Source organism: Mchenga conophoros, linkage group LG1, assembly GCF_057382185.1.
Source record: "Mchenga conophoros isolate Kocher_MC1m ecotype Shallow Benthic linkage group LG1, M_conophoros_male_GT1.1, whole genome shotgun sequence".
NCBI classification, from domain to species: Eukaryota; Metazoa; Chordata; class Actinopteri; order Cichliformes; family Cichlidae; genus Mchenga; species Mchenga conophoros.
Window position 1 is genome coordinate 31,114,565 of NC_140526.1, and position 27,990 is coordinate 31,142,554.

General features: G+C 40.0%; 3 protein-coding genes across 11 annotated transcripts in view; all 3 read left to right on the plus strand.

The window, feature by feature from the left end:
• The window catches only part of myo9aa (myosin IXAa), a 100,318-nt gene extending 98,587 nt beyond the window's left edge, over positions 1–1,731 (plus strand). For all 8 annotated transcript variants that reach the window (XM_085274910.1, XM_085274844.1, XM_085274875.1 and 5 more), the window contains one exon: positions 99–1,731. In XM_085274910.1, the coding sequence (XP_085131036.1) occupies positions 99–586 (488 nt within the window). In that variant the 3' untranslated portion in view covers positions 587–1,731. The remainder of the gene's footprint in view (positions 1–98) is intronic.
• A 2,228-nt stretch (positions 1,732–3,959) lies between these two features.
• Positions 3,960–13,101, plus strand: scamp2l (secretory carrier membrane protein 2, like). Of its 2 annotated transcripts, XM_085274924.1 has the most exons (9): positions 4,583–5,128; positions 5,902–5,979; positions 6,106–6,192; positions 6,949–7,081; positions 7,170–7,298; positions 7,724–7,883; positions 8,073–8,174; positions 8,640–8,757; positions 11,221–13,101. In XM_085274924.1, the coding sequence occupies exons 1-9, from the start codon at positions 5,072–5,074 to the stop codon at positions 11,359–11,361; spliced, it is 1,005 nt and encodes a 334-aa protein (XP_085131050.1). In that variant the 5' UTR covers positions 4,583–5,071; the 3' UTR covers positions 11,362–13,101. The 2 variants fall into 2 exon arrangements, with proteins under 2 accessions (XP_085131060.1, XP_085131050.1); XM_085274934.1 differs by lacking the exon at positions 11,221–13,101 and having other exon boundaries at positions 3,960–5,128; positions 8,073–8,415.
• Positions 13,102–13,940: 839 nt separating this feature from the next.
• bbs4 (Bardet-Biedl syndrome 4) lies at positions 13,941–27,605 on the plus strand. The gene is made up of 16 exons (XM_085274946.1): positions 13,941–14,036; positions 16,179–16,221; positions 19,152–19,231; positions 19,645–19,708; positions 19,972–20,083; positions 21,184–21,256; positions 21,623–21,676; positions 21,768–21,895; positions 22,806–22,860; positions 22,967–23,035; positions 23,221–23,373; positions 24,087–24,258; positions 24,525–24,594; positions 24,705–24,849; positions 24,934–25,138; positions 26,112–27,605. Exons 1-16 carry the CDS (start codon positions 13,977–13,979, stop codon positions 26,264–26,266), a joined length of 1,638 nt encoding a protein of 545 aa, XP_085131072.1. The 5' UTR covers positions 13,941–13,976; the 3' UTR covers positions 26,267–27,605.
• The last annotated feature ends 385 nt before the right edge of the window (positions 27,606–27,990 follow it).

Here is a 27,990-nt window from a genome sequence, read left to right on the forward strand (position 1 = left end):
CATACTGATCATTCTAAACTGCCTTATCATTCACAATTCTTCGTGTGCATATAAAAAATATTGACCTCTTTGCATTTTTTGGGTGGGGGTTTCTCCAGAGAGAGGTCCTTTGTTGACATTGCCCTGGACTCTGAAATCTGACGGGAAGAGCCCCCGACGCAGAGTTCTCCGCCGCCAACCTGCGTCTCTGGATTCTGTAGACTCGTGTTTCACCGGGTCCTCGTACTCCTCCTCATCACATTTCCATCCTTCATCGTCTTCTTCTTCCACCCGGCGCTTTCGTTTCCAGTCCAAGTCTTCTGGTGTCAGCTCGGGTCCATCACAGGCCGAGAGTCTGACTCCACCCATAGCCTCCCCATCCTACAGCTTAGACAACAGCTCTACCGGAGATCAGGAAGTGATTTATGATGAAAGGCCCCAGTTTACCAGCCGAGGCACTTACAATCCAGATAAGGGTAAGCAGAAACTTAAGGGAGCCAAACATACTGCCCCAACGCCCTCCAGAGAAGGTGGTGGTCATGGCAGGGACCCTTCAGACATGCCACAGCCTGTGGTAGTATATGGAAGTAATGAATTCATGGTATGAAGGACAATGAGACACCAAAGCGATCCCTATCCAACTTCCTGCCAGGCATACATGTTCCCAATGGGAGGTGACAAACTGGCAACTGATCTCCACTCCTCAAACCACTCTTGCTTAGCCTTTCATTCTTAAAATCTGCAAAGAAATTTCCCCAAGTGCTGTGTACAGTGTTTCCCCCTCCTGAGGCGGGGAGGAGAATTGTCTGGAAGAGAAACAAGAATCAGTAGATGGACTCTTCTGTGGATGAAACTGCCAATCGTGCTCTCACAGTGTCTTGGCAACTCTTTACTCGGCGCCAAGAGGAGACAAACTGAGCAGGAGGACAGAGAAAAGGGAATGTTGGAATATGCAGAAGAAAACACGGCATCAGGGAATATTACAGAGCTGGAAAGCTGAAGCAGTGTACTACAGAAATTGAGAAGAAAAACAAATCGGGCACCATCAGGCGTCGCAGATGTTACAGTGAACTTAAAGCTCACGACTATAGGCTGCTTTATGAGTTTACAATAAATGTAAGCAGCGGATGCTTTGTTATTACAAAATAATTTTTCCCTTATTTAAAATTTTTAATGTCACAGAAATTCTTTATAGCATATAATATACAGGTATAAATACTGTACAAAGCCGGAACACCAGCCTCTGCTGGGTAGTTGAAGTCAAATATTTATCTTGGTTTTTTTTTTTTTTTTGGTTTTTTAAAATTGAGATTCTTGAACAGAGATGTTTGGGTTTGGGCAGTGGATCCCACACTTCTGTTGTGTACATGTGCCGAGAGCTCATGCGTGACTGTAGGTTTGTGTGAGACAGAAAAGAAAAAAACCCACTTAATGTGTTTTAAGTTTGTGCTGCTTTTTTTTTTTTTTTTCTTTTCCCCTTACAAGGGAAATACAGCCATCAAAGGGACCAAGTCAGCTGGTGTGTATTCCAGCCAAGGGGATCCCAGCTCTTTAGGAATGTTGGAATCTGTGATAAAATTCCTGCATTCACCGCTTAACAGCCATACAACTGTTATGTACAGTACAGGTCATATGTACAGTATAGAGAACAAATGCCATTCTATTCTTGAAATCCATTATTACCCACTCCCAAAGCCATTCTCTTCTGTCTCTTAAGCATTTGCTCAATAGCAACCATGCAAGAACATAAAATCATTGTGTCTTGTCATTATTAATGTGTGTATGTTTTAGTTGAAAATGTCCAACTGCATAAGTGCAATTCTTTTCTTTAGGCCTGTGTTTAAAATAGGGAATTACTCATTTTAATAACAATAATGCTAACAGGGGCACCTTTAGAGTCCCACTGCTAATTATTCATGATAGTGAGTCAGCCACGCGCTATATAATGACCCTGAAACTGAGGGCGCTAATGCTATCCAGCCATCTATAATTTTATTCTGCTTTTTCCCTCAGTGTGGCATGTCAAACTGTGTTCTATGAAAAAGACAAAGAAATTCCAAGTTGTGCATGAGCCAGTAGGGGAATTTGACATTAGGTAGTTAGGGGTAGTTAGATTGGATTAACTGTGCAAAAACAATGTGATCCAAACAAGAACAATTAGCAGGTTTAGACTAACAAACAATATAAAATCCTTGAATGCACACAGTATTTGGCTGTTGTAATCCATAATGTCTGCAATATTACTATTCTGTTACAAAATGCTAATTGGACTGGTTCATATATAGCGCTTTTCTACTTAAGCACACAAAAGGCTTAATACAGGTCTTATTCACTCAAACACTAATATAAGCACTAGCACTATCTACCGTAACATTCACTGTCTGGTGACTAGATTAGAAGCAACTTGGAGATTCAACGTCTGGCCCGAGGACACTTTGGCATATAGACTGGAGCAGCCAGGGATCGAAGCACCAACCTTCTAATTATTAGTTGACCTTCTCTACCACCTCCACCACTAATATTACTAATTTATTATCATATTTCTGATTCTCTTCTGCTTGTATTGTTGCACAGCATTTTACCATTTCTTGATGCACTTGCACAAAAGTGAGCCACTCATATATTACTCCCGCTCGGCCATGGAAACCCATGCCACGAAGCTACCAGCCCAAAGTTTCTGTGCTGATGTTAATGCCAGAAGGTCTGGAGCTCCTGAGTCAGCAAAGCGTTGGCGAATTTACACACCATGCACTTCAGCATTCAGTGATCAAGCTGTGATTTTTACCTGGTCTGCACTTCATTAATGAGTTGGTGTGACTCCTAAACACTTCCACTTTGTAAAGACATCACTTACAGAAGATCATGGGATAGTCAATTCAGTTGTATTTATAAAGCACCAAATCACAACAGTTGCCTCAAAATTCTTTATACTGTAAAGACCTTGCCTCTCTAAGCAGGCATTAAACAAACATGTTAGAATCCTATTACAGCTCAACACTCACATTCAGCGAGCTCTTTAGAACAACAAGTTTGTAAAGACAGGCTGCATGGCTAGGTGCTGGGTTTTATACACCTGTGCCAATGGGACAGAAAGCTTGATTTCAAAGATTAAGGGGTATGATTCTGTCTGTTTATTGTACTTGCCATTTGTCACTGCAAGCAAAAGGCAAAAATGGCTTCTTTTTTTTTTTTTTTTACAGGCTTTTTTTGTGATAGTTGGGTGACGCATTTCAGAGCTGTATAAATGAGTGGAAAGTACAGATACTTCCACACAGGAACGCTGTATGGTCTAATTAACAGCCAGTCTGCTCTGTGGAATTAAAAACAAATTCTATCAAGAAGAAAGAATGGAGAGCCTTTGAAAGAAGGCAGATTGAGTTAAATATAAACTGGCTGTTTGTGAAGGATGCAATGACTAAAGTGTCATCTACAATAAATCTGTGGGAAAGAGATAAGTAAATAGGATGGAAGACTGAGATGATCAACAGGGAACATCTGGTGACCATGATGTTCACACAAGTATGACACAAACAGGGGGACTGTCACCATTAAACTGTAAATGAGGAAATATCTGTCAGAAAAATGGTGCTCCATCCCTGCAGGGGCCTTCCAGAGATTCAGCACCAAGTTGTATCTGTACTTTCTGTAAATGACCGACGACAAGTGGCACCATTTTTTCTTTATACTCATCCTTGTATCGATCTGATGATTTGTTCAGTGTATTCTGTAACAAGCATTTATCCAGAGAGACTGTTTCATGTTACAGGTCTTATCAGTTTGTAGTTTTGCAGTCTGTTCTCACCTGGAAAGTGAAATAAGACCCCATTCAAGCGTCTTCCTCTTGAAGTAGGACAGGTACTACATACTTTGTTTCCTGCATTCTTTCATTCTTTATTAGCTGATTTTGGTAATGGTAATATGGTTTATGGATGTATTCTTATCAAACCAATCCAGATGTATGGCTGGGGGCCCATTTCTTTTTAGTAAGGTTGGTAATTCAGTAATACAACCTGAGAGACACATCTGGCCCTTTAATTGAAAACGGCTACAACAGTGTCTACAGCGATCTGTACAATAAGATGGAGGCTGGTGCTGGAGATCTTGTCAAAATCCAACAGTACAGAAAAGTACTGCTGTATTTTGCAAAAGCATCTGACTAGTGACGCTTCATTCTTCAGCATTACGGTCACCCCCAAACACCCTGAAAATTTATTTTTTAAAAAAGGGACAACACATATTAATGAACATATCAATGTGAATATGCCAGATGTATCCAGAAGACTACTTTTTATTTGCAACGGTCCTACAAAAACAATGAGTAACACCTCGTCAATGTACAACAATACAGTTTAGACAAAAAAAAAATGCATAAAATTACAACATGAAAATCCACACTGCAAAAAGCATTCCTGGATAGAAAACCATTTAAACAGTGTGGGGTCATCTTGACAGAGAACAGAACAAAAGCTTTGAATGGCCCTCAAGAAGCCTGGAGAACTATTCCTGAAGATTATTTTAAGAAATGAAAGCTTTTCAGGCTGTGCTGGAGAATAAAAGGTGATTATATAAAACGCTGACTATCAAGCTTGTTAGTACTGGACTGTAGGTACTGTTTTTAAACTGGAGCCACAATGTTCAGCAAACAATTTTAAAAATCTGTCTTTCAGTAGCAGATCAGGTAATTCTTATTTTCCCGGTGAACTCGTGATTTTGCTCAGTCGTTTAAATAAGCTATTATTTCCACAGCACCTAAAGGCAACTTCAAACCCTCGAGGACATTGAGGAAAGTTTTAAAAAGGAGCTCACTTTGTGCGTTTACCTCCGCAGACTGGCTCTCATTTCGACACACACATAATCGGCGTGGACAGACTGTCACGAGAACCGCTCATTTGAAACCAATTCACATTACTGCTAAAAATAAAGGAGGGCTAATTGACTCCGGCCAACCTTCGGTGACGCGGCCCACACAAGCGACGCATGCGCAGTGCCGCCGGCGTCGCACAGCACCATCAGTAGGAGCAGGACCAGCGAGAGCCGCCGGGGAGAAGGGTGCCGTCGTTGTTTATTTTACGCAATATAAACTTTTCTCGCAATGTCGGGTTTCGACAGTAACCCTTTCGCTGACCCAATGGACGTAAATCCCTTCCAGGTGAGTGTTGGTTGGTTTCTGTCCGCGAATCGAGTTTCAGAAGCTTTTCGTTTTCTGGTGTAAAGTGAATACAAAGATATGCTCTAACAAAAACCTGTTTGGTTGGTTGCTGGGTTTGGCCTCAGCATTTCCTGGCTAAGAATCGCCACTGTTAAGTGTGACACGTTTCAATGCGCTTATAAACATTTTTACGTTAAAACTGTGAATATTCGCTGGAAGTGTGCTCTGAGCTCACCTGCGCAGGTGAGCAGACCCGAGAACAGGTGCCTGCCATTAACCGGGAGTTCTCTTTTACAAGCTATTCATAGATGACACCATTAACTAGAAACCCCAGTAGCAAGCCAGTGACGCTGCTTTTAACTTTATAGATAGTTTTGTTTCTTTGTATATTTTTTTGTTGTTGTTTGTTTATGTTTTACAGACCAGTGGGTTTTTTTTTCTTTGTTTGTTTTTTTAGGTCTTATAGACCTAGGAAGTAATGCTTATGAATCCACACGTCTTTGACATTTTAACTTAAGAAATGGATGCTTAATCTTTATTCACACACACACACAAACTGTAATTTAACTGAAACAAATGTGGTCCAGGGCAAAGAGTGTTATTAACAGATAATCTGGTGAGAGAAAATTCAGTGTTCAGGTGCTGCTCCTCCACTGGATGGGACACTCCTATAATTCCACAGTTGGCACCACATAAACGCTGAACAGTCATGGATTCTCAGTGTCACACCTTACAGTGTGTTTGATCTTCTTTTTTTTTTCTCTTCTTCCCAGGATGCTTCAGTCACACAAGCCACCAGCAGAGTCAATGACAACGTCGGGGATTACAACCCATTCTCTTCACCGGAAATGGTCAGCCTTTGTGTCTTTAATGGAACTGCTCATATCATAGTGTGATATGATATTCAGCAGGAACCAAATCCTTTGGTTTTATGAAAATATATTTGAAAAGAGATATTGCTTCAACCTTTTTTACAGGGACAGCACTCTGGGACGACAATCCCTATCTCTGCTGCACCCTCTCAACCAGCTGTACTACAGACATCTGTGGAGCAGAACCCAAAAGTGAGTGAGACGAATGCATTTCAGCGTGTTTAAATAATGAGATCAGACAACATTAACTGATTTAAGTTACGTTTTCAAGAAATGCAAGTCAGGACACTACCATGCAAAGAAGAATGAGTATTTTTTTTTTCTTTACTTGGTCGATTGTAGCTTGAGTGGTAGAGTGGGTCGCCTGCTAATCGGAAGGTCAATGGGCCAATCCCTGACTCCACATTTGCATTCCTGTGAAAAGATACTGATCCTTGAGTGCCCCCCGATGCATCCACTGGATCGTGTGTGTGTGTGTGTGTGTGTAAGCACTTAATCATGAATAATGTATAAATGTGTGTGACTGGATGAATGAGAGGTATAGTAGAAAGAACTTTGAGTGGTCAACTGAGTAGAAAGTCTGTGTCCAAGTCCTGGTCCAGTTCATACATAAACAATGCTAAGAAATGCTTCTCTACAACCCACACACTTGCACTCTGATTGGTGCATCACAGGTAATTCATTTAAGGTTCAATGTCTTGCTCAAGGACACTTTGGCACACAGATTTGATTGGTGGAGGATCTAGCCAACGACCTGCTGGTAGACAACCTGGTGCACATCCTGAGCCGCCCCAAAAGTCATCACATTTTACTGCAGGGACCATCTAGCTTATCACTGCAAGAAAGCAGCACTTTGTATGGTTATTTTAGTGCAGTACATGTATGAGGAAATTGTGTTCAACAATGCTGAAGACAGTATTAAGATGCAGGTCTGCTATCACGCATCAGGCTAAAGCAGCTGCTGCCCAGGCTAACCTGATCAAACAGCAGGAGGAGCTGGAGAGGAAAGCAGCAGAGCTGGAGCGGAAGGAACAGGAGCTAGAGAACAGGAGGCAGGCAGGCAGCGCATCGAACCCCGGAGGTAAGTGGCTGCAGGTATTTGATGTAGTTGTGTTGAGTATGTGTTAAGTCTTAAATGATAATAAGGTTTTTAAATCTTTTCCTGTCAGCTAAAGAGAACAACTGGCCACCTCTTCCAAGGTTCTTCCCTATAAAGCCCTGCTTTTATCAGAATTTTGAGGAGGAAATCCCCGAGGACTACCGCAGGATGTGCAAGAGAATGTACTACCTCTGGATGTGTATGTACCCCTGATTGTAGCATTTTATATGCCAATCACTGACCTAAAAGGATGGTATAGTACATCAGATCTCAGCTTTTAATATGCTAAATTTAAATATGTATCAAGACTTTCCACTCATACTTTTGCTGAAGTTCTTACTTTTTTCTTTACAAATGAATCATGATGAATCAACTTGATCCATTACAAGATACTAGATTGTTTAAAGTCACAATTGCTGCACTAAAACGTCGAGAAATAATTTATTTACCTCACATTTGGGAAATTAATTTGTTACGAAGGAGATGATAATAACAATAATAAAGACACCATTCATGCCTATTAGTTTAAAAGTGCACAGAGTTTGGTTCACCGGCGCTTTTTATAAGCAGTGTTGTATTATAAGTGTATGTCTGCGTCACTGGTTTTCTTTTGCACCTCTCCAGTCCACAGTGCCACTCTCTTCCTCAACGTGCTGGCCTGCCTGGCTTGCTTCACCATTGACAGTAACTATGGCGTTGACTTTGGTCTGGCTATTCTTTGGTTCATTCTGTTCACCCCTGTGGCCTTCGTCTGTTGGTACAGGCCGGTCTACAAGGCCTTTAGGTATGCTGTGTCACTGGTATTGTTTACACTTATGAACTTTAATACAAGTCTTCAAACTGTAAATGACCTCCAGACTCATTTTTATGACTTCATGCGATTGTGAAACTTATTATCTCTATTGTGCAATATGTCAGCAAACCAGTGAGCACCTTCGCATTAATAATGTGTCCCCTTTTTTCCCCTCCATAGGTCTGACAGCTCTTTCAGCTTCTTTTTCTTCTTTTTCGTCTTCTTCTTCCAAGTGGCAGTTTACATTATCCAAACTGTGGGGATTCCCCATTGGGGCAACAGGTCAGTGCGATTTATTTTCTTTTTCTTTTTTCCTACACTACCTGAACGTGTGGTGGAAGTGCACCAAGATTCTGTTTTTCATTGTATGAATGTGCATGCTGCTTTGGGATACATTCAGTGTGCATGGACCACCACATTTCTTCATTCACACGTGTTTGTGTGTGAATTCTTCTCCTGTCTCTCCTCTATTGCATTTCTTTGACAGATTCCTGCTGCCCTAATAAATCTGGGTTGCTGCTTTGTAAGTGTGTGTAACTTTTATTTTGGGAGTTCTTTTCTATCATGTATAAAGCTCCTCAGGTTTCCATGTGTCATTTTTACAAACTTCATGCTTTACATTTGGTATCTGGTTGTTTGTGTATTTCTCTTTAATCCACAAAAAAAGAATTTCAGTGTACTATAATAATTACAGAGAAAATGTGAAATTACACCTTTTTTCCTCTTGCATGTTTCTGGTTTTGACAGTGGATGGATAACATCAATCACCATCATCAAGACGAACCTGGCTGTGGCTGTGGTTATGATGGTAGTGGCTGGATTTTTCACTGTAAACTCTGTGCTGGCTGTCATCCTGCTGAAAATGGTACGCAAAAGTAAAACTTCTGTTTACATATCGTATTTTTATAGGTAATCTGATTACTATTTTATTATGAACCTGTCAGATTCAATATAATGTATCTTGATGAACTGAATAACCCTAAGCCAAGTATTTTAAACATGTTTTAAAATGGTAAATGGCCTGTATTTATATAGCGCTTTACTAGTCCCTAAGGACCCCAAAGCGCTTTACATATCCAGCTTTACATACCCATTCACACACACATTCACACACTGGTGATGGCAAGCCTACATTGTAGCCACAGCCACCCTGGGGCGCACTGACAGTTGTCGATGACTTATACTGCGTACATATATAAATGTTATTTTTTCTCATTTATATCTGGAAGCTACATCAAAGACAAACTAAACATCAGGTGGTGACAAAAACTTTGAACAGCTTCAGAGGAAATTTTCAAACCAAGTGTGTGTGCTGAATGCACTTACTGTACAGACTTACCTCCATGTAGAAATTCCAGGAGTGTCTTTTGGTTTTTAAAGACAATAATTAATTAGAAAGTGGACACAATATTTCATCTTAATGCAAAAAAGGGGGGGGGGGGGACAAAAACAACCGTTAAAAAAAAGTCTGTTCCTAGTCTCCACTAGATATCTATTGTATTTTCAGATATCCTCCTCACTAACAGATCAACAGAGGTGTGGACTCGAGTCACATGACTTGGACTCGAGTCAGACTCGAGTCATTAATTTTATGACTTTAGACTTGACTTGAAAAAATGTTCTAAGACTTGTGACTTGACTTGGACTTTTACACCAATGACTTGGGACTTGAATTGGACTTGAACCGGTTTACTTGAAAAGACTTGATATTTTACCCCAAATATAAAATTTAACATGCATATTATATAGAGATTGAAAATGTGACGTCATTCACGGGTAGAACCGCAAAGGATTCTGGGAACTCGTGGCAAGAGGTACTAGCGCACGCAGGCTTTCAATTGAAATCAGTTATACAGCGATAAAAAGAAACACAAAAATGTCAAGAAGCTGTTGTATTATTAACTGCAATAGCCGGTCGCATGACAGCCACGGGAACCCGACGGGTAAAGAAATCGGTTGTTATCGGATTACGACGTTTAAGAGAAATTGTTCGAGCCATGTTTCCGAAGTAACAAACAGGCGACGGATGGCCTGGATTGCAGCCATTCAAAGATCAAATATAACGTCCCAGAACACTCCAGCTCACAGGTCAGTCTGCTGTTGTAGTTAATGCGTCATTTTTCTTAACATAATTGGTGATATAGGTTACAAGCAAGTCTGGCGCTGAACAGAAATTGTCGCGCTATGCTCCTTTGTTTATTGTGCATAAATAGTGAATTGTCCTGACACAATATTGCGTTTCGCTTCTGTTATTATGGTACATTGACAAAAACATATACTTTTATTCACAGAATAAAACAGTTGTTTTGTATCACTAATTTTCCAGTGCGATTACAGCATACAATATTATTGTCACTGCTACATTTCTGTAACGCGTACCAGAAATTATTTCTACTACTAATTAATTACCGTTGAGCTCAAAGGTCCTATTAATAAACGGTTAACGAATGTGTATTTATGAAGACTATTTGTGAGACTGGTAAACTTATGATACGTACGATGGTCTTTCGTTCTACACGGTGCATTTCAAGGTCCTGCACCCATCCGTCGGTAAACTGTACCTGGGCTTGTTGCAGTGACCTGAAGTTACTAAACTTCATGAGTGTATGCACTCACTCCAAGAACCGTATGCTTATAAATATGCATATAAATATGCTACGATGAGATAGCTGACTTCATCTAACTAGCAAATGTTGTCCAGGCTACGTTGGTGATGCAGTTTTTTTTAATGTGTATGATATTTTTGTCATGCGATTTTAAAGCCGGTCCTACAACCGCATCCAAGAATAACATGCAGCTTATCTCAGAACTGTCGGTGAAAATTATTCTTGGAGCTAGGTTTAATTGAGCTGCATTCTAAAGAGGTGCAATTTCACAATTTGTGTATATTTTCTAAGTTCACTATTTTGTCATGTGTTGAGAAAAACACAGATTTAAAAATTACATGGTCTAATATTTACATTTAGCATAACTGCAACATGCTTTTTTTCGGTTTTTTTAATGACTCGAAAGGACTTGAAATTCAAAATTTCAGACTTGTGACTTGACTCGGACTTTTACACCAGTGACTTGAGACTCGACTCTGACTTGCCTGACATTACTTGAGACTTGACTTGAGACTTGAGGATAAAGACTTGAGACTTACTTGAGACTTGCAAAACAATGACTTGGTCCCACCTCTGCAGATCAATGAAACTGAACTCATGAGCTCCTTTGTAGACATAAGAACCATGGACCGAACCTTACAGGAACCAGCAGGTTAAACACTGTTTCATCATTTGATCTCCTGTCATTGTTTAAAATATTCTGTCTTTTCCTATCATCCTAGGTCCACTCTAAATACAGAAACACAGGTGCCAGCTTCACCAAGGCCCAGCAGGAGTTTTCACAAGGTGTCCTGAGCAACCGAACTGTCCAAAATGCTGCTACCTCCGCTGCCCAGGGAGCCTTTGGCAGGAGCCAAAATTAGTGTGATTTCTACAAGTTTTGTGTCTCTGGCTATTCTCTTTTCTGACCAGCATACCGGGCTACCCACGTCCCAACATTATGCAGTTGGTGTAAAGGAATTTTTAGGGAAAAGGGCAAAAAGCAAGTAACTTATGAGTAATATACCAAGTGGGGTGTCTCCATTCTCCATGTCCACTAAAAAACTAAATAATAATAAAGATTGTGTAATTTAGGAAGATGTGTAGCTAAAGACATAAAGTCATCTTCCAAGAATAGGAACCTACCCTCAGTTAAACTTTATTTGTATAGCACCTTTGATGAAGGACAGTGCAATTCAAAGAGCTTCATAGATGATTGACGAACTAATAATGAGATGGTACATTAATTTAAAAAAAAAAAAGGTAAAAAGATTATAAAATGCAAAAATAAAATGGATGGAACTTGTAAAGACCTGCACAGATCTCATCAGCATATGTCATATTCATTTATGCTTTAGAGAAATGTCCAGTAGGAAATCTGAAGCTGGGGTTTAGATAGAGAGCAAGGTGAGGCCGCCACACAAATAAAATTGTAACATTTCATCACTGCATCGCTATTGAAAGCATTTAACAAAGTAGACTAAAGAGATACATGTGAGATAATCTGCAATACAAGAAACACTGATTTAAATCCAGTATTTCTTAAAGATCCTGGTAAAAAGTATCAGGATTTTTTCCTGCTAATGTAGGAATGACATACTGAGGCTTGAAATATAAACTCTTTGTCCAAGGTTGGATTCTCACTTGACACGAGAATGTTGTTTTTTTTTGTTTTGTTTTTTTTCCCCCCATCTGTGAACAATGGATCTACAAAATGTTTTTCACATTACAGCAGCATACAGAACCTTGCAGGATAACTGTCCTGACTATAAGTGCATTAATACCGATAATACACTTTATGCACAGTGTCCTGTAAAAGTATAAATGATAATAAATGCATACTGTTACATTACTGTGCAGTTTGAACGTTGATCTCCAAATTTGATGTTTTGATGTGTATATGACAATAGGATGAGCTGCTGATTAATGAAGGTGATGGGATAAAGAGGTTACTGATATTTCTTTTTAATGAAGTGAGGCTTAAAGCTGTTCTTGAAGCAAATGAAGATGTTACCTTTTAATTCATGTTAAGAAAACTTGGCATAATACAGAGACTTGCTGTGATTAAAATGAAAGGGGGGGGGTACTGGTTTATTAATGTAAAGTTACTGGAAGTATAGAATTTGAATGTATTTACATGAAAAGTGCATTAATGAGTAGAAAGAACAATATTTTTGACTTTGTGCCCATGGTAGTTTTACTGTTTTTCCTGTCTGCACCTTGTAATTAGGTTTGAGTGTTTCCTCTCTCTCTCTCTCTCTCTCTGTGTGTGTGTGTGTGTGTGTGTGTGTGTGTGTGTGTGTGTGTGTGTGTGTGTGTGTGTGTGTGTGTGTGTGTAAAAAGTATATAAACACTGTATACTCCCAATCTGATGTTTGTACCTCAGTGCCTTTAAACAGGAGTAACATACAAATCTTTGTGTGACCATTCACGTTCAAGACTTTTAATGCCCTGTTTTATCTGTAGCCTGTGGAACAACTGGTGAAGTTTTCTTGTGATCAAAATGTGTTAAGATTATGTAAATATTAGTGACTTATTTAAACATATTTACTGCTGGGGTATGCATTGGAAATTGATTCTCAATCTTAACATTCAATAAACTGTACTGTCTATAAAATTCTGAATTGAAGTCTTGGAAGTGGTCTTCTTAGAAGTGTATTATTATCTATCAAAAGTGGTCCAAGGATGGAACAGGGGTGAACCAGCGACAGGGTTATGGGCTGTGCTGTGTGGTCCGATCCAACAGGCGAGCTACTATAGCTCAAATTGCCTAAATATTTAAACGTGGTTCTGATAGAAAGGTGTGAGAACGTGTGTATAGTCAGTGTACACGCTGACGCCTTTCCTCTGCTGAACTTCAGCCCAACTTACAGGATTTAAAGGGTCTGTTACTAACATCAGCTGATCTTTTATTATGGAGAAAAAAAACGGAGACGTTTTGAGGGTGATGATTTGGGCTTGTTTTGCAGCTATGGGATCTGGGCAGCTTGCAATCACTAAGTTAACCATGAACTCCTGTGTATACTGAAATAGTCTATAAAAGTGACGATACACAACAGGACACAGATCCCAAGCACAGCATCAATTCTATGAAAAGAAAAGATTGCAATGGCCCGGTCAAAGTCCAGACCTCAACCTGACTGAAATGCTGTTCTGGGCCCTCGAGAGAGCTGTGCATAAACACATATCTGCAAACCTCAATGAACTAAATAAACGATGTAAAGAAGAGTGGGCCAAAATTCCTCTGCAATGATTTAAAAGACTGATAAAGCCATACAGAAAATTATTAGTTTAAGTTCTTGCTGCTAAAAGTGATTTTACAAGCTATTGAATCATGTGGTGTAATTATTTATTAAGAATACACAGAATCTTATCGAGTGAAAACTATGAAAGACGAAAAATGGTTTTTAAACCCTTTTTTGTAAATAAAGGTTTTTTTTTCTTTAATCCGAGAGCACAAATCCAACCAGCTACGTGTCTGCGCGCCATTGACGTATCCATGGCAACAGCTTCTAGTGTTGATCATCCCAAGATGGCGGACGCGGAAACAACCGCAACGGTGAGTGCGATGCGAGCTGCTCCTCCTTTTCTTGAATAAACACAAACTTGACTCGAAATATAATGAAAGTGTGACACTTCGCGAGAAAGCCCGACGCCAGGTTTTACCACACGCTTTCTATAACGCTTACTTGAACGTTAGTTAGCTAGGTGGCTAGCCTATTCTAAGTCTGCGCTAAGTTGATTAAGCTGCAGCTAACGGCAACTTGCGAGACTAATCTCACTCACTCAAGGGCAAATTTAAACCTTAACGCTGACAGCTGTAGCTGTGGCAGAATGGCAGGATTGCTGTGGACTGTTTGGGAAGCTTTAGCCCACCCTTAATATACGATAACGTAGAAAACGTTATCAAGCAGCTTTTCATTAACCGCCTTACGACCAATCCCAGTTATATTATCGCTGTGGCATAATAACTTTCAGCGTGTAATGACATGTAGAGAATATCAATAAACTGCTAAGCATCAGCAACCACATCCAAAACAATCCACAAGTGAGGTCAAATATGGGAAGAAAAATATGTGATGCGAGAAGAACTGCGCATGCGTGCATCTACCTGCACATTGTGAAAATAGCAAATGTTACTGTTGTTGCAGTCACTGAACAGAACATACACAGGAGCACGTTACATTGCAAAATTTTACCGGTACATCTCAACAATTTGAATAAAATGCATTAATGTAATATATCATTCCATTCATCCTTTCATTTGATGGTTATTCGGGATGTGGTGGCAGCATGCTGGCACAGACCCCCAAACAACCCTCTCCCCATTCACCTCCTCCAGCTCTTCTGGAGGAACACTGAGAAGAGAGAGTAGTTGAGAGACATAATCTCTCCAGTATGTTTTGGTTATGCCTAGAAATTCTGTCCATAGAAGTTATAAACTGAATTGATGACAAATAGGCAGTGTTTGGTCACCAAGTCTATCCAACCCTACAGATCTGCATGCTTCTGCTGTTTGATTGGGAAAGAGTGTTTTCTCTCTCTCTGTTCATTAAGTAAACACACATGTCATTCAGCTTGTTGGCCCACATTCCCACACAGCCTTCTTTCAGTTTTTGAGTGGACAGGATTTTCTGTATTTTGGTGAGGGCTGCCCGAGGATTATTTTACTGTGTACCACACAGTCATGTGAACAGTCATGTGTTTTTGCAGGACTCTGTGCAGTGCTCTGAGAAACCAAGTACACCCCATGATTCAATAGCCTGTAGATGTACCATGTAAAAGCAATAACTTGTAATAATTATTAGTAATACTTTTCTGCATGACTTTATCTTCACAAAGTTGCTTCAGTTCATTAAGGTTTGTGAGCATTTGTTTATGCACAGTTCTCTTAAGGTCCTGGAACAGCATTTCAGTCAGGTTTTGGTGTGGACTTTAACTGGACAATTGCAACACCTTGATTGTTTTCTTTTTCAGCCATTCTCTTGCACTTTTTTATGCAGGAGAGTTCATGATCGAGTCAATAACATGGTGCTCAGGCCCTCTGGCTACAAAACACACCCATGGTATTGGTATGAGGTGTTTGTGCTGATATGCTGTGTTGATCTTTACCATACACAGCGCTGTGCATCATGACCAAAGATCTGTACTTTGATCTCATCTGTCCAATGGACATTTTTCAGAACTCTTGGAGTTTGGTTCAAACCTAAGCTGTGATGCCAGGCTTTCTCCTGACAGTCCTACCAGAAAAGCCATAACTGTTTTTTCTAATTGTGCTCTCATGAACTTTAAATTGAAACATGCTAACTGAGGCCTTTAGAGTCTGAGATGTAGTGCTTGGAATTTTTTTCCTGCATTTTCTCTGAGCAGTAAACATCTGACCTTGGGGTGATTTTGAAGGGACGCCTTGGGAAGGTTGTTGCATTGTGTTAAAACACACCTGTTTACTCCAAACCAGCAAACTAAAAGAAAACATCATCTTTGATAGAGGTGCTCACACTTGCCAATGATGAGTTAATTAAGTACATCTGATTGGCTGGCGGCTACTGACATTCTTAATTCGTATAGAAGAAGTAAGGATGATGTAGGTTTTCAAAGGCCTGCATAGAATCCTGAGGAAACTTTTGTTTTTCACTTGACTTTCAGACTCCTGTTTGCTGTTATTTATTTTTCTGCTTGTCTTGTTTGTCACATATTTCAGCTCCCTGTTGCTACTGAACCCAAGAAACGTCGGGCGCCTAAAGGTACAGTGAAAGCACTGCAGGTCATGTTCTGAAATTAATTGAATTATTTTCATGTTGTTGTGTGACATTCATTTTTTTGAAATTCATTTCTAAAAGTTGGTTAAGTGTTGATAACTGAAACTAAAGGTTTTGGAAGTGAACGGCCTGCAGAGGTCACCCTCACCCTTCTGTTTGTTTTCTCTGTAAGGAACAGGCATTATGCTGCTGAGCCATTTTCCAGATATTTCTCTGTGTAGAAAATGTCTGGTAATCAGAGGATGTTTTGTCATCATTATTGAAGCCTAATGTGCCATTAAATAGTTTATATTTCTGCCCACAGATATTTTGTCTTTTCTTTGTTTTATAGTGCTTTGTAATAATAATAATAATAATCAGAGCTACTGAGAATTGCACCTCGGTGGAAGCAGTTGAGTACATGCTATGATGTGGTAATGATAATTTTTATTTGGCATGCAAACCCTTTCCTGGATTGTACTTAATATGAGACACACCTCTGTTCTAACTAAAAAAAAGAAAGAAAGAAAGTAAAGATTGGATTTTAGGAGGCTAATACACATACACCAATGGGAGCAGACTTGATAACAACCTGAATGCAGAGGAACTTTAAAATTGAGATGCACTGTTTTAAAGCCGCTGCTGAGTTAAAAATAAAGTGGCAGCTGGGTGCATGAACTTCACAGCTTTATCTACAGGGAATTGTGACTTCATTATGCCTCATACAGACTGTATACGCAAAAATAGTTCTTTAAAAAGTTTTCCAAATGCAAAGCGTGTTAAAGTGTATATCAGCCGATTTTTGGCACTTGATCACAACTGGATGAAAACAGTCACATGCAAGGACCCATCCATTTTGCAATGTAGACATTTAAAGATTTGACATAATCAAGCAACGTGACATAAACCTTAATTGTGTCCATAAGTCACATTCATTCTGCACTTACCAATGTGAAATGTAATTATGGTTATTTAAGGCATACACAAATTTACCTTTGCTATGCAGAGTAGTATGCAGAGTATATTATGTTAGATTTTGAGCACTGCTGTTTGTGCATTCTTAGTGTTAATACCTGACAGGTGCTGTGCAATGGAAAGATCTAAAGTAAATTTAAAAAAAATAGTACAGTATGTTAGATTTTAATAAAATCCAGTGTGAGTTTCTTGACTCGGATGTAGCAGTCTGCCTTATTTTTTTTAGGATACTGACAGTCATTTCTGGCACATTCCCGATAAAGGGGAAAAAAAGGTGTCAGCATCTCGATGTGAGACTAAATGACTTGACAAGATGAAGGCTTTTTTGGAGGGTTTTTTTGTGTGTGTGATTGAACTTCCAAAAATAATATTCATCATATTTTTCATTACGTTCTCCCCATGTGTCTTTTGATCTCAGCATGCCTCTCCTCTGCTCTTATCCCCTTTTAATAGATGGTTGAAACACACTGAGGGCAAAGCTGCCTTAGCTTCATCCAGATCAAATATAACAATGAGAAAACTCTCTCTTTGCAATGAAGTTTTTCACATTACTATATTTAGGAGACCTCGTGCTGGGCTGTTCTTCTGTGCTTCTTTCTATCCTTCTCTCATACAGTAGTTGTAGGAATACACGTTGCCCATGTATCCCATCACTCCTCTCCAAATTCTGCCTTGCTTTATGTATGTGGACCATAGTGCACCGCAGGACCACAGCTGAAACCCAGAGACAAGAATATTATTGCTGTCTCAGCAGGGAGAAAGCGGATTAGGGTCCCTACAAATAGGGCCATTCCCAGTCTTGACGTGGCAAACGTGTGGAGCCCGTGCCGTTTCACAGTCGGCGATGGAGTGGATTTCTGTGTAGTATCTGGAATGGGCTCAAGTTCTAGCAGCAGATCAGCGAAGCTCTTCTTGAGGCGCTGAAAGATAAAACAGAGGGGAGCTTTGGTGTAATTCACACTGTATTTTTTTTTTTTTAACACTCGGAGTTCGTTAACGATACCCACCCCCCCACCAGTGTCAATGGTAAAGCCTAGCACTGTATTTCACAATGCCTTCAATCCTATTTTTAGCCTCAGAGGAAGGTAGTAGGTGCAAGATAACAGGATTACCAGAATCAGACTCGCTTGAATTGGCATTATGTGTGCTTCCTTGTAAAATGAAATGTTGTACTCCACTGGGAAGAGGACTTGGAGGCGTTGTAGTTCGGTTCTCGAGGTTACCTAACCCTTTCTAAAGCTGGCTTTACATTGTTCTGCTCATTCCTTCAGCCTCCCTCTTTGACTCTGTCTCTATACCCTCGCTCTTCTGTCACAAGCACCTGGCTTGCGAGAGACATTGTTGCCCTGGCAACAGGGAGAATATCTCAACCTGTCGAGACATTAAATGAGAGACACGGAGGGAGAGGAGGGGGAAAAAAGCAGTGTTTGTAACGCAAAACTTGCTTACAAGGTGACATTTACAGACTGGCTGGTGAATTGATTACAGTTTAGCCTGGGGTTTCTGGTTGAAGTGTTAACATCTATGTTAACTGTCACATCAAAGACTTACTAGCAACTGCATGGGGAGGCTGCTTTCAGGATTATTTATTCAGCTGTCAAATTAGAAAAGATGGCATACATTAAAAATAGTTCTAATAGACATTACTCTTAATAGGCTGAGCCATCTGTTCATAAGAAGAAAAAAAAACTGCTAACGAGCTAAGATTTGCAGCATGCCTACTCGGTGACTTGACTTAAATTTAGCCTGTGGATTTAGGTTGCAGTGTTACATCTGTGTTAACTGTCAGATCAGAGACTTACTAATGACTGCAAAAGGAGGGCTCTTTAAGGATTAATCATTGAGCTATCAGCCAAATAAGACATCATCTGCACAATAACATGCTCAAAAGTTCTTGTTTTTTTTCCCAAAATCCTTATTCATTTGTAATATTTAGATTTTTATGGTGTTCCTCCACCCAGCTCCAGAGCTTCCTATTGTGGAGAGAAGGAACTGGTTAATCCACCAGCACTATATCCTCAAGGACTACGATACCTGTAAGGTAAAGTGCTTTCATTCCTCAGCTCTGTTTGCGGCATAGTCTGTCATTGACCTGTGACTGTGCTGAGTGTGATTGACTGAAAGACCCACTCTGACCTCACTGAAGATATACATGATGAAGATATTGAGTTCCCGACATGCACGCGGCTTTGTCTAAGGCCTGATTCATTCACTGCATTGAAACTGCTTCACACTTAATAAAGTCTCTGAATAGTACTTGTTAGATATATTACTGGACTACTCCTGCACGCGTTTTCTTTGCATATCTAATTTGTGTGAGGCGATAATGACATACATCCCTTCCGCTTACTCTGTTAATATCTACAGATGTACAGAACAGGGTGTAATATTCCTCTGTATCATCTGAGTACTGGATGGATTTCGAAATTGTCTTTCCACTCTGCGCCTTTTTAGGTTATCATCAAAGACCAACTGCAGGAGACTAATGGGATGTGTGAATATGCTATATATGTTCAAGGTGAGCCATAATTTTTGTAGCAGCCATTCCCTTTTTCCGCTTTTAATGTGTAAGATATTTTTTTAACAGCTACATCAAGTAAAACCTCTGTGGTAGTCAACACCAGAGCTGCACAAGTACATGATTTCGTTTCCCCAAAAACTGCTCTTTGGACCTCATGCTGTGTCTTTGATTTTTTTTTAATGCGTTTTTTTTTTTTCTTTTAATTCCTCAAGCAGATGAAGATCCTTTTATTTTGTGTGTGTCTTTATTTCTTTGTGCAGCACTAATCTTGCGTCTTGAGGGCAAGATCCAGCAGTCCCTGGAGCTGTTTCAGAGCTGTGCCATCTTAAATCCCAACAGCGCAGACAATCTTAAGCAAGTGGCCCGATCACTGTGAGTCTTCTGCACTGAAGCCTCTATGAGCGCATCAGTGCCTCTCCATTAGCTAACAAGACAGACACAGGGGAGAAATATACAGTGATAACAGTCACACTGCAGGCCGCTTAGAGCCAGAACCTTCACCGCTTAAGGGGAAACACTGGAGAAAAAACTGTTTTTTAATGCATTGGTCAGCTTTAAGATTTTGGTCCGTATTGACATGATAACATCACATGGTTACTGCAGACTGCGGCACATTCATGATGGAAATCTACCACCACATCCCAGAGATGCTCTATTGGATTAAAATATGGTGACTGTGGAAACCATCTGAGTACAATTTAAGCGCATAGTCATGTTTAACAAACCAGTTTGACATTATTTGAAGTTTGTATGGTTTGTTAGTCTGCTGACAGCAGCCATCAGAACATAGCACCCTGTGGTCACAAAGGGATGGTCATGGTCAGCAACAATACTCAACAATGCTCTCATTTAAATGGTGCTTAGTTTATACTAAAGAGCCCAAAAGGGATCATGAAAATATCCCACACACTGTTAAACCACCAGCAGCCTGAACCATTCATACAAGGCAAGACCCATGTTTACATGTTGTTTATACCAATTCTGACCCTACTGAATGTTGCAACAGAAATTGAGACTCAGCAAACCAAGCAACAGTTTTCCATTGTTCTAATATCAAAGTCACTTAAATCACCTTTCTTCCCCATCCTGATGCTCAGTTTGATTTAATCAGGTCATTTTGACCATGTCTATGTGCTGAAATGCATTTAGCTGTTGCCATGTGATGTTTGTATTTATGACTAGTTTAACAGGCATTCCTAATAAAGTGTCAGGTGAGTTTATATGAACACACAGTTTCATTAACGTTATGTTATAAAGATGTTGTCTCTGTTATCAGTAATCCAATGGGAAAGTTTGGGGCTTATAGTAAAGTTTTATCCTCTTGACCCGTAATGCCTCCCTTTGTAAAGAAAAATGAATACAGCTTCATTGAATGGTTTGTTTTTTAATGTTGTAATAATAGTTATTCTGAAAGCAGTAATTAAAATGGGTTATCGTCTCTTATGGATTATTGTTGTTTATTGTTTCTTCAGATTTCTTCTGGGAAAGCACAAAGCAGCTATTGAATTCTATCATGAAGCTGCAAGGCTCAACGAGAACGACTGGGTAGTAGAAAGCAAACACTCTTAATTCCTACTTTGCCTTTAAGGTTTTGTTTTTTTTTTTGCAGAGATTATAGCACTGACAAATTCTGCCAACATTTAGAGTGGGAATTACCTTGACTGAACCTTTTCTTCTCACACTTGCAACAATTTATCACAATCAGCTCTGTGGTTGCACATCCAAATTCGTCCAGGGCTGTTTTACTAGGGGGCTATCAAAGTTGTGCTACCATTAATCACTCTCACTTCCTTCTCTAATGCTACTGCAGAACTGTTGGCCTATAAAACTTTTACATTTGGAAATTAAATTCAGCTCAACCCGTGCAATGCAAAAATGATCCATGTAAAATCTGACATTTTCTCACCCCAGGAGATCAGTCATAATCTGGGATTGTGCTATTTCTTCATCAAAGACTTCAAATATGTGAGTACAGCTGAGTTTACCAACACTATAGCAGGACAAATTGTAGTTGTTCCACAGGGATTTGATCATTTTGATCTTCTGTCTCTCTCAGGCTGAGGAGCATCTAAAGATAGCTCTCAAGATAAACAAGCACGACAAAACCTTCATGATGCTCGGGAAGGTTCACCTGCTGGCTGGAGAAACAGACAAGGCCATAGAGGTGTACAAGAAAGCGGTGGAGTAAGTGCATATATATAATGTTAGCCATTCATGCTAGATGTTGTTAGGCATTACTCTGTATGTACTATACATTGAAACATTCTTGACATGTACAGCAGTCCATTAGAGCTGATACATTTCTCAAAAACCCAACTTAAAGAGTCTAATGGGGGCTGTCCCACTAAAATCTCCCAAAAATATTAATGAGAACACCAGCACTCACAGCACGATACCAACATTGCTTGACAGCAAAAAGAGAAATGTGGGGGTTTGGGCCTGAAAATATTAATGATGTTCTCATTAAGGAATTGTTTATGACAACAAAGTCAAACAATTTTCTTTAGATTCCTGTGGAGAAGTTCAAACATACCGCCTTCAAACATTGGTTCAGAAGGTTCTCGCATACTTTAAGTTGTTTCATCTTGGTTTTTATTTTTATGGCTTTTCTGTCTCCAGAAATCATTTTATTCAACACTTAAAGCTTTGCCACATTTTTAACTCTGGGTTCAGTATAAATGCAGTTCATTTCCACTTCTCCTCGCATGTTGAATATTTAAACATTAGGCCATGGTGTAAATAAGGAAATGACATTTGTGTCTATAATAGAGCTCATTATGGCTGCCTCCTGTTGGGGGTAAATGAATTAATCAAGTGCCCCAATACTGGTGTCGCTTTTAATGAGACTTACCACTGTGATTCTTATTTTAATGCCAACCTGCCTCTTCTCTACCGTTTTTCTTTGAGCCCCATCGTCCCCCCACAGGTCATAATTAATACTCCACAATTATACCGAATCAAAGGCTGATTGAATAATCACGAGATTCCCTAGATATCAGCTGCTGTATGTTTGCTCAAGAACAAGCACATGCATTGAATATGATTGCTGGCATAGGTTAACTGACATTATTCTTTTGGCTCATCTCTTTTTCAGATTTTCTCCAGAAAACACTGAACTCCTCACAACACTGGGCCTGCTGTTTTTGCAGGTAAGCAGATTTCTTTTTCTTTTTTTAAATGATTTGATGAAATGATATGCCCATAAATGATGAGCACAGCAAAAAAGGAATGACAGCAATCTTCTCTTTGTTTGAGCTCGGGAAATACCAGAAAGCATTTGAACATCTTGGGAATGCCCTCACCTTTGACCCCAACAATTATAAGGTATGTGGGTACTTACACATTACAATTAGGCAGAAGCTTATTTTGTTACTCACCTCCTTAAGGACAGTGCACCAGGTTCCTTTTAAATCAGTTCATTCCCTGTCAGATGTTACGGCCTGACTTTCATCTTTCATCAAGGCTACATCTTCCTCTAATATCTCTTTAATCATTGTTTTTATTCCTAGGCCATCCTGGCTGCAGGCAGCATGATGCAGACCCATGGTGACTTTGATGTGGCTATGAACAAGTACAGGGTGGCAGCATGTGCTGTGCCAGAGAGTCCCCCTCTGTGGAACAACATTGGCATGTGCTTCTTTGGGAAAAAGAAATATGTAGCTGTGAGTAATGTTTTTTTTTTCCTGCTTGTTTTCATCCAGTTTGGATGAGAAAACTGCCAAAAGGCAACACACACAAAAAGCCTACTCGGTGTTATTTCCACACCAGCCATGGCTCGTGCCTTTAATCACAGCCCAGCCACTTAATTCTGCTGTTTCTGAAGGAGCCCTTTGTGTATACAGTACAGTGTTTATCCTATCTTTTATTTGATAGAGACAGCGTAGATAGACAGGAAAGTGGGGAGAGAGAGAGGAGGGGGAAGGCATGCAGCGAAGGGGCGCAGCACATACGTTGCCTTTACTGTATGTATCTGCTAGGTGTTCAGATATATGTTATACATATACATATATATAATGTAAACATATCTTAATTTTAAAAGCAACTTCATTCAATTCTTTTTTTTTTCTAGTTTAGAAACCAACACGTTGTGGGGATGACTGAGTACAATACAAACTCTACATTTTCTGTAATCTTCATTAATCTTGAGAAAATGAAATCAAACCCCCCCCAAACTCTGTAAAACACAACTTCATTACAATTCTGGTGGTTTTTCTTTGGCTAAAACCTTCAGAGGATCTGGCACAATTCCCTCTTCAGGAAACTTCTACATATGTTCCTGAATCTGATGTTCCTGTTTGTTCTACTTCATATATTATTAAGATACTCACCTAAAGGTCCTGACAATTTCTCTCTCCTAACTTCACGTCTCCCACAGGCCATCAGCTGCCTGAAGCGGGCCCACTACTTGTCTCCTTTTGACTGGAAAGTGTTGTACAACCTTGGTCTGGTACACCTCACCATGCAGCAGTATGCCTCTGCCTTCCACTTCCTCAGTGCAGCCATCAATCTGAATCCACGAATGGGGGAGCTCTACATGTTGCTGGCAGGTACGGAGCGAGTGAGACAGACAAATCCTTCATGATTTAATTCTGCCTGAAGAGGAAATCTATGACGGCAAAAACAGGGATAGCTTTTTAAATAGCACTTTACTGAAAATGTCGCTGCTTAAAGGATTTTGGGGGGGGGGGGGGGGGGGGTTATAAATGTATTAGTATTTTCATTAAATCTATTCAGCAGCTTGACCACATTTACATTTGATTTGAAAATTGAAAAGGGCTTGTATGTGACAAAAAATTTCCTGTCACATCTTTAGTTGCTCTGACCAATTTGGAGGATTATGAGAACGCCACCAGATCTTACGAGCAAGCTGTGACTCTGGATGAGTGAGCCTGTCCTCAGTAACACCTTGAAACTTCCATTGATCTGAATTTAAAACTGTATCAGATCATTGATTTTTTTTTTTTTCCTCTTCTTGGTGATCAATTTTCCACAGATCCAACCCCCTGGTTAACCTGAACTTTGCAATCTTCCTCTATAATCATGGAGACAAGAAGGGAGCTCTGGATCAATACCAGGATATGGAAAGGAAAGTCAACATACTCCGAGACAGCAGTAGCAACTTTGAATTTGATCCTGAGGTACTGTAGATCCTGATATCAATGATGTCTCTGAAGTTAGTGGTCATTCTTTGTTCCAACGCAACACATTTTAATCCCTAACAGCTAATGGACATGGCTCAGAAAATGGGAACTGCTCTACAGGTGACAGAAGCGCTGGTGTGGACTAAACCAGGCAAGGACTCCAAATCAAAACCAAATTCTGCAGCAGCCACCAAAACCCCCGGTGCTCCCCTCGGTACTAACCAAGTCCTGGGTCAGGCCATGTCTTCAGCCGCAAGCTACAGCAAAAACATTCAGCTGTCAACAGGTACACACGACCAGTTATGGTCTTGTTTAAAGCAATATTTCATGATCCGCCTCCACGGTGAAGCCTCTCCTGTGCCGTTTTGATCAAAGATGAAGGGGACATTTGTTAAGAACCTGAAACATCAAAGTCAAACTGAATCTCTCGCTTACATTTGTTCTGAACGCAAACTCAAAATGACTTCCAAGGAGTCCAGTGTAACGCCGGCAGAGTGGGTGATTTGCAGCTTCCACCTCTCTGCATCAAACCAAAGTTCTTTTTTTCATTCAAAAGGAAAACTTGAAAATATCACTTCCCTGTATATTCAAAGGCTCGTGCCTTCACTGCTGTAGCAGATTGAATATACAGGGTAAGGCGAAATGGAATATGTGGGGGAAAAACGACGTCAACCTATTGCCTGTATGCTGTGTGTTCTATTCTTTGGAACAAAAGAGAATCAATAGTGTGGAAAAATGACACACGGGTAAGCTTATGAATTCAAGGCTACTGTGCAGTGATTGTAGAGGCTTACAGCTCTCAAAGGTAAGTGGATAGTAGTGCTTTTCTTCACTGGAGCCAATGGCCTGTGTTTTCTCCCACTCATGTGTAGCTGGTAACAAATATCACCAGAACAATAGATACATCTTCAGTGACATTGGCATTTTACATAATTCCACAGCTCTGGCATCTATTTAGCCCCTAACAACCAGCAATTACCAGCCATTGTTTGACAACCAACCAACCTGAATGTGTATGTACTTTACAGCTGGATTTAGAAACATCTGGTACTATCTGCACATCTGCACAGAGAATTAATTAAATTGTCCCGTAGCATGTGACATAATATAGACATTTACAGCCTGGGACCAATCACTATTCCCAGCTAATGCTGCAGAGCTCAGCATTAATGAACCCCACGCGTCTCATCAGAAAGTAAAAGATTTCTGATAAGCTTGTAGCGAAGCAAACCTGCATGAATTCTGTTTGTCTTTTCCAGGGGTGTCCGGAGGCCCTTCCAATGCAGGAGAGCCAGAAGATGATGTACTGGAAGCCCCCAGCCCACCTTCTGATCCTCCGGGATCCCCAGAGCCCGCAGAGTCAGACAACCCTAAACCCAGAACCTCCAAAATGAAATCGAAGGTGCAGGAATGAATTCTCTTGGTGGCTACAGTCTTACACTACTTGTGTCATCTTTGAGGTCACCTATTTGTAATGGAGGACAATTAAGCCTCTTTGGCTACGTTCACACTGCAGGTCTTGATGCTCAATTCCGATTTTTTGATCAAATCCGATTTTTTTGTCTGCAAATAAAATTTGACAGTAAACGCTCTCTAGTGTGAACGCTCAAAGCGGCCCGCGTGCGCAAAAGAAGACGTCACACACAACGCTCTCTGTTTAGACCCAGAGCAAACAATATTGTTTGACTGATGGCCCTTAATATAAAGACTTCGGACTTTACGTTTCTCAATTTTTGCTTTAAGTTATTTTGTTATTTACATAACAATGTAAATAACCTAATAATGATCCTTATTGCTGTTTTAGAGGAGCGGTGCTTCAAAGAATAGTTGCAGATTTCTGTCAAAATCTGCAGATTATACAGTACAAATAACATGTTCACGTTGTCTTCCCAATAGTTTCACTAACATCTACACTGGATGCCAGAAAGCGTTCGCGATGTCTTCTCTGGCGCTGATAATTGGCGTCTGTCTTGTGTCAGTGACGTAAACGATGGATTTAATGCGACATAACCATTCAAACAGCAGTCGCTTTCTAAAACATCGGATATGTTTCGGATTCAGTACCACATACGAAAGTGACTCAGATCGGATTTGAAAATACTGTCATCACATGATCGTATATGGGTCACATAGGGTCAAAAAAATCGGATTTGATGCGCTTTCGCCTGCAGTGTGAACGTAGCCTTTGAGCGCAGCCAAGCCACTGTATTTGTGCTTTTTCTAGCTCATGGTAGTTCAGTCTTGGTTTTAATTTAGCAGCACAGAAGTTTCACGTCCTGCTCCGACATTTCCATGTGAAAAGGGTGTGGTCGGTGTTCACTGTTATGCCTCTCATCTCAGAAATATCAGTACACAACTCACCGATGTAAACCAACAGTTTTTTAACTTAGCTGTACATATTTGTACATTTAAGAATTCAAGAAAGAAAGTCTGTATTCAGCAAAATGGTGATAACGGGCCTGTGAAGTTGCAAGTATTCATTTATGATGAGCTTAGCAATAAGGTTAAAGGATGGATTTTATTTGTACTCACTGTCTGATATGATCCAGTCAGTGTGAAGGAAATGCTGTGACAATCACCGCTACAATGTGAGGATAGAATGGGAGCTGTTTCAATTGTTCCTGGATATAGTTTGTTTGATAGGACTTGAGTATAAATAGTGATACATGCTTTTATATGTGGATAAGTGTTATGTTTATAGAGTAATGTATTTAATATTAAATAAGATTTTAAATAAAACAGCTGTCCGCTTATTTTGTAAAGTCCAGATTATGTGCTGTATTGTCGTGTCAAGGTGATTCAGTTAGACACCACCAACAGGGGACAGTATTGTTTAACAGCTTTGAAACATACGCTCTACAGTCAAGTGAGAAAAAGTTTTTCAAGGACTCTGTGCAGTCCAGTGAAAAAGGAAATACTCTCACTGCTTTCATTAGAATTAGAAGATATTTGATTAACAGCATTTGATTAGCAGACAAGTGTTGCTAATCAAATGCGCCTCTATTAAAAAATACAAGTTTTGGCAATTGTTGGTCTGGAGCATTCAGCTGTGTGTTAACACAATACCACAATCTTTCCATGAGTGGTTGACCCAGCAAATTCACCCCAAACGTCAAAGAAACTGAAAAACCCCAAAGC